Source organism: Saccostrea echinata, unplaced genomic scaffold (genome assembly GCF_033153115.1).
Source record: "Saccostrea echinata isolate AGI-Se365-2 ecotype Australia unplaced genomic scaffold, CSIRO_AGI_Sech_v1 ptg000006l, whole genome shotgun sequence".
Classification (NCBI taxonomy): Eukaryota; Metazoa; Mollusca; class Bivalvia; order Ostreida; family Ostreidae; genus Saccostrea; species Saccostrea echinata.
In genome coordinates this window covers 10616593-10623905 of record NW_026889755.1, presented here as the reverse complement: position 1 = coordinate 10623905, position 7313 = coordinate 10616593, and the positions used below count along the sequence as shown (strand labels likewise).

Below are 7313 nucleotides of genomic sequence, written 5' to 3'. Positions count from 1 at the left end.
CTCTTTTCATTTTTATATTTATTTATTAGAGTTCCGAGAATATGTCTGTGCATGTGACAGAAGAAATAGAGAGAGAGGGGAGCTAAGAATTGGTTGGCTCTCACTTATTGAGAACAGAAATAAAAACCTTTTTGGGATATTCTGAACAATGCGTTAGATTTCTCTTTACTTACACATTTTCACTTGATAAAGTACAATGCTGAAACATGAAATAAAATAAGTAGCATATACATAACGCACACAAAACTTATTTTAAGGTACTTGTTTACTCACGATATTTTAACAACAACGGGTCGCCGTAGTTATAAATGTCGTAAATTTAAAAAGTTGTGTGAATGAATAGTTTTGTATTTTAAAACTATATGTAAGAGTTACACATTACATATACAACTAATATTTGTGTCTTTCTTATTCTAATATTTATAATTTATCGGAAGTATACTGTTAACGACATATGCCGTACATGTATATGCCGTATATCAGCGCGGTAAAATGTAAACAATCGTCTGTCATTTAACATCACCGATGCATCATGACACGCTGGAAGAAACAAGGTTTCTCAAAGAAAATATCCCAGTACAGGAAAAATTCTCAGCTGCTCACGAATCGCTGGTCAGAAAGTAGGATTAATTTAGACCATAATTATGATGTCAATCGATCTACCGAGGATGAGACTGGACATGATGACAACATACATGCAATTGTTCCAGAACCGGCAGGTAGCGACGTTCCCGTCTCCTTCAACGACTTAGAGAATTCTAGGTAATGCTTAAGTCTAAGACCATAAATTATTAGAAACGCTTTTTCTGTAGGTGTTAATACATACATGTAAATCTTTCGGCAAAAATATTGTTGCCTACATATAAACACTGATAAAGAGGTCGATGGAAATACATGTAATAACCGAATCCATCAGCTGTTAATCTGACAATGTCAGTGACATGTAACCTGCTCAACTGCTGAATCCTATTCACTTTTAATGCATAAATAAAGTATAGTTTAAAATGATATGAACTTGTAATGATTGCTTTGACTGCCAAATATTTTTTTTTATTTCGATCTTTATATATGAATTATGATATAGGATTATAAGAATGATTCAGTTTAATTGCATGATCAGTGCATAATTGTTATTGATCATCTAACTTAATGCAAATAACACTTTTTCTAAAGATATGACACTGCTTGGAGAGAAGGGAGAAGGGTGGTTGAGTTAGGGGTGTTAGCAGATGGGCTCTCTGGTTGTGAAGTTTGTGGCATTCCTCTCCATCTTTCTCATACCATGGGAATACTAACTTGTGGATTAGGTTCATTCCTGAAAGTCCAATGTCAAAACACAACATGTCAGCATGTAAATAAAATAGCAACTGGAAAACGCCATGGAAAGATATGGGATGCAAATACTAAGCTTGCCACAGGTACATATTTTGTATTTATTTTTCAGTTACAGTACATGTATATTATGAAAGGACCAGGTTAATTTCCTGTCATGAATATATTCTATTTTTCATAAATACATCTGAATTATATATTTTTAGGAATGGTGCATACAGGCATGGGGCCTTCTCAGGTGAATGCACTTTTAACATCATTAAATATCCCCCCAATCAGTTCTAGGACACTGCAAAACAGACAAAATGAAACAGGAACAGTTATGGAGAAAACTGCAGTAGAAACTACCAGAAGCAGCCTTCATGATGAAATTCAGGCAACTTTAGAGTATGTACATGCAGAAAAACACATCCATTGTAATATGAACATTTTGGTTTTGTATATTTAGGACACTAAAATATATTTGATTTAAATGAAGTTATAATGTGTTTATCAGAATGTAAATGGATAGACAATGTCATTTAAAATTTTAATTTTTCTATTCTCAAATATATTCAACTTTAACATATTACCTGTAAGCAGTAAATCCTATCATTTTCAATTAAAGATTTTAAAATAGTTTTCCTAAAGATATACTGCACAGTAACCTATTATTATATAAAATATTCATTTTAAGAGATTAACCACAATTAAAGTGGGAAAAACCAACTAGCTTCATGTTTCTGATGGCTTTCCTGTGCTTTTGAAGGTATGAAGGTACAGACGAGCTAACAGTCAGTGTTGATGCAGGTTGGCAGAAACGAGGCAGTGGGCGATCATTTGACAGCCTCTCTGGTATGTTGTGCATATTTTTTTATACCCCTCACTTGAAAAGTGGGAGGGTATATAGTGATCGGTATGTCCGTTCGTCTGTACATCCATCCATCTGTCCGTCCTTCCGTCTGTATGTCCGTCTGTTATGATTTGGGGTACCCATCTCTTATCCACAACTCCTTTTATACCACTGGACAGGGTTTTAAACTAACTTGTAATCCTTGATAGCCATGTGGGCTACTGAATCTTGCAATTCTGGGGCCCACATCAAAATTTATTCGCCCACAGATTATCACACCTTCTATTGAATATGAAAACAACAACCCCATTTTTCGTTTTTTTTAATCATGTGCTTCGTGTTTCTTTTCTATCCGTTGTAACATTATGTACGACTTATCTAAATTTGAAGTGGAACTCTTCTGTGAATGAAGATTGATATGATCATTCAATATCATATATAGAGCACATGGCATGTTTTCATTCACAAATAACAACAGTACTTTTTGGTTTCTTGCCACATTGTGCCCGACACAATCACTTAGACGCTTTATGTATAAGTACTTCTTACGGGTAATTATAAAGCACTTTACTGATTACAAAATTTTTCAAGAGAAAAATACAAAATATTTGGACAAAACTGAAAAACAAATATTTACTATCGTAAATTTTCTAATCACCATGTGGGCAACTTGAACGTAATCTTAAGTTGCGCACATGGAACATTAGTCGCAAATTGCGAGTGGGCTACTGTTAATTTCAAACCCTGCTGGATGAAATTTAATGAGACTTTCACAGAATCTTTGATACATAGTGCCATTGTGACCTCCTATTTTACTTTTTGATTGGACACATATTTTGGGTTTCCCAGAGCAAAATATGGACACTGCCATTCTTTCTGTAACATTGGAGGGTACCCATCTCTTATCCGCAACTCCTCCTATACCATTGGATGAAATTTAATGAAACTTTCGCAGAATCTTTGTTACATAGTGCCATTGTACTTACTTACTTACTTATCCTCTCCATGCCCCGGAGGACGCATGAGGCCGTAGATTGTGCATCACCTATTTTACTTTTTGATCTGACACATATTTGGGTCTCCCAGAGCAAAATATGGACCTTGCCTTTATAATCATATGGAAGGCAGGGGGTATCAAACTATCATTTAGTGAGCTCATTGCTCACAGTACCTCTAGTTTTCTTTTAAAAGGAGTTGGATGTTTAACACAGTAAAACTTCAATTGTTTAAATTATTTTGAATTATAATTGTTATACCTATTTTATACAATATTTATCATGTTTATATATTTTATAACAAATATATTTCATAACAAACCTATTATTTATATATTTTATCACAAATTCATTCCTTAGATAACTCAATCTGCATGACTTTTTATTTGAAACAATATTTTTAGGTCATTGCTCAATGATTGGATCTCAGACAGGTAAAATCATTGATTATGATATACGAACAAAATGCTGCAAAATTTGTGAGAGTGCTACAAGAAGTGGAAAAGACCCCAAAGATCACGACTGCCGAAAAAACTGGGAAGGTATTTTATTTTCTGAGAGAGAGAACTGACCCACCTATCCTTTTCTCTCTATTATTCTCACTTTCAATAATAACTAATCATCATGCAAATGTATGTACTTAAAACCGCTTGAAAGCACTTGTGGAAAACAGAGCAAGCAAATTTATTTTGTGCGAGACATGTGAAACAATATATCCCATGAGTATGGTGTCCAGATAGGGCCTTTTACAAAAGCTCACCAGTGATTTCAGAAAAGCAGGCCTTTGCACTTACAATCAACAACACATCAAGTTAACACAACTTCCCACAACACGAAATCACACTAACACGCAACATGTCAACGCACAGGAATTTTAAAAAATACTGTAAAACAACAACATCCAAGAATATACAAACATGCTTTATTAGTATATACATGTAAATAAAAATGAAAAAGTGAAGTTATGTTTTTACACTGTATTTGTTAGAAAAAAATCATGGAAATTCATTTAAAATCATAGCAAAAATTATGTGTAAAAATATCATGATACATTTATTATCATAATATTCTTTTTAAATCGTGATATATCTCGATATAAAATTTTGGCAATACCCATCCCTAATAACATAGGTAACTTTATTTATCGGATTACTTTTATCTGATAACCCCGTGCTTGACTTTATTTGAGGGAATTCTGCAAAATGATCCATTTAAAATGAGTTGTAGAGTGTATATTGTAAAATATAAACAGTTCTAGTAGCAGATAAAACATTTAACTAACTACAATAGTTTCATCTCAAGCTTTACTGGACTTCTTTTATATAGGAAGCTCTAAGGCGATGGAAAAGGACATGGTCGCTAAAATGGTCTCCAGAAAAATGGAAGAAGGGGTGAACATAACAAATGTGGTTGCAGATGAGGACACCACTACCTTTTGCCATTTGAGAAACATCCACAAAAACATTACAAAGATTAGTGATAAAAACCATATAAGGAAAATTTTCTCTTCAAATTTGTATGGTTTACAATTAAAACACAGATCACTGAGTACTAAAGTTATTCGGTACTTGGTAAAATGTTTTAATTACATGATATCACAAAACAAAGGGAATCCAGTGGGAGTACAGAGAGGGTTGGAAGCACTAAGCAGACACCCTTTTGGAGATCACAGTGCTTGCAATGAATCTTGGTGTTCCCATATCAGCAATCCGAAACAGAAATATTCTGCTTTGCCATATGGGAAACCACTCAAGGACAGCCATCTTCAAGAGTCCATTCAACTTGTCTGCTCCAAGCTACTGAAGGACACTTCCAAACTTTCAAGATTAGGAAGTACACAAGCAAATGAAGCATTCAACAAATCTGTCTCCCTAAAAGCTCCTAAGAATCATCACTTTGGTGGATCTGCAAGCCTCAGTTACAGAGTTGCAGCAAGTGTTGCAGAGAAAAATGCAGGGCAGACATATCTGGTTGAGGTAAGTCATATATAGTTCTGCATTTGAGTTATGATGACAACTTAACATGTCATAGATTGAATATTTAGGACACCATTGAGTCAGTGATATATTATTTATTGAGCTTTAACATTATAACATCATACTTTTAATAGGTGAACAGAAGAGTTGGTCTCTCCCCAGGAAAACACACGAGGAAATTCTGCTATTTGCGTGATTCTCAATCAAGAAAGAGAAAAGCCATCGCAAGAACAAAGAATGCAAAGAGGAAAAGAATGCAACTGAAAGCCAAGAAGTGAGATTTTTAAATTTAAAGTTATTATAAGTATTACTCCACCTCCAACCTCTTTGTGGGGTTTGATTGTGTTGGACTACTCAGTCTGTCACATACCTAGAGCACTGTATCATAATTTTTGTAAGGTGTATATAACGATAGTATTAAATGTAGACGGAAAAAAATTAGTTGTGTAATTCATGCATACTTGTATATATTTACTTTGCTCTTCTTGATAAGTTTTGAAAATCAGTTTTGTTTTGAAGTTTCAAATAGTTCAGTTATTGATATTTAAAATTTTATTGCCTTTATAGATGCCAGACTACAGCATGTAAAGAGATAAGAGAGGGACCTACATATGAGTCTGGAGTTGGAATCTCTGATTCCAATACTGTAGTTGATGAAATTCCACCACCTTCATCTGCACCACAACCACAGATTTTGTCAACCAAAGACAAAAATTTTGTCTTCTTTGACCTGGAAACAACAGGACTTGGTATTGATAAATTCTATTTCTCTAAATTAAATCTGTACAATTGATTTTAAGGGAAACTTCAAAAAAGCTGTCTAATATCTTAGAAATCATAAAAGAAAGCCAATGCTGATTTTGGTAAAAAACAAAAAAAAAAAGGTTAATGCATGCCATTGTTGATTTTGTTATTTTTTTTTTTTATTTAATGAATGTCAATGCTGATTCTTTTTTATTTCAGCAAGAACATCACACATTCTGCAGGTGGCTGCCATTTGTGGGAAGGAGACATTTTCTTCCTATGTAATGCCTAAGAAGCAGATTACACCCTCTGCCTCCACAGTTACTGGCCTAAAGCTTGATAATGGAACCCTCTATCACCATGAAAGGAAAGTCAATGCTGTTTCAATTTCAAGTGCACTTGGTTCTTTTTTAAGCTTTATTGAGAAGCAAGGCAATGTTATTTTAGTTGGCCACAATATCAAAAGTTTTGATGTTCATGTTCTTTTTCATGCTCTAGATTCTTGCTCTCTGTTAGATCGAATGTCAAAATGTGTACAAGGTTTTTTAGATACCAAATTTCTATTCAAACTTGTCCATCCCAATTTGTGTTCATATAGACAGGAACATTTATCAGAAGTATTATTAAATTGTACTTACAATGCACATGATGCTGTAGAGGATGTTTCAGCTTTACAAAGGTTATTTGACACTGTTCATTTTTGTGATGATGAACATTCATCCTCTACATTTACATTTCAGTATGCTTTGAGTGTCCATAACTACCAGAAGGTTGTAGATAGGAACATTCCATCCTTAAAATGTTTAATTGATAAAAATGTTCTGAGTGTCAGAATGGCAAGGAAGGTGGCAGGTAGTGGCCTAGACTTTGATTGTCTCAGATTAGCACATTCTAGAAGTCCTGATGGAATTAACAATCTATTCACTGAGCAGTGTGACAACAAATCTGTCAGAGTTACGAAGTGCAAGAAAATTATTGATATTGTTACACAGTTTTTCATGTCTTTAAATGAAAGTTAAATGACTGATCACTACACGCATAAGCCTGGAGTGTTGCATTCCTGTATTTTCCTAACAAACATTGAGGTCATACATACAAAATTAATGAAAGAAGATGATTATTAGTTAAATTACATGAAAATTTATATTTTGCCTTGAAATGGATTATGTTAAGTTGTGTAAGAAAAAAAGTACATTCTTTTACTTTGTTAATGCAGTAATTCATTTTTAACATATTAATCATTATATTTATTACATGTAAATTATTAATTTATTTTAACTTAATGTTTTAAAATTTATTTTAAATTTTATGGAATGTTTTTTTTTTTGTATATATTATGAAATTTTGTATTAACTCTTTCGGTTTTACTATAATTTGAGAAATGTGTGAAAATTGGAAAAAAGGATAGAGAAAATTCGAAATATTATAATTAAG

General features: G+C 33.3%; 1 protein-coding gene across 1 annotated transcript; it reads left to right on the top strand.

Moving 5' to 3' along the window:
* The first annotated feature begins 1176 nt into the window (after positions 1 to 1176).
* Positions 1177 to 6986, top strand: LOC133180520 (uncharacterized). Its single transcript, XM_061315018.1, has 8 exons — positions 1177 to 1418; positions 1539 to 1719; positions 2081 to 2166; positions 3564 to 3701; positions 4486 to 5135; positions 5270 to 5409; positions 5703 to 5884; positions 6099 to 6986. Exons 1-8 carry the CDS (start codon positions 1283 to 1285, stop codon positions 6896 to 6898), a joined length of 2313 nt encoding a protein of 770 aa, XP_061171002.1. The 5' UTR covers positions 1177 to 1282; the 3' UTR covers positions 6899 to 6986.
* Positions 6987 to 7313: the final 327 nt, after the last annotated feature.

Bases quoted from the DNA above. Each gene is read 5' to 3' on its own strand.
- LOC133180520 (XM_061315018.1), top strand. From the start codon at position 1,283: ATGGGAATACTAACTTGTGGATTAGGTTCATTCCTGAAAGTCCAATGT. The intron at 1,419-1,538 runs GTACATATTTTG...ATATATTTTTAG, and splicing joins AAATACTAAGCTTGCCACAG to GAATGGTGCATACAGGCATG. The intron at 5,136-5,269 runs GTAAGTCATATA...TACTTTTAATAG, and splicing joins GGCAGACATATCTGGTTGAG to GTGAACAGAAGAGTTGGTCT.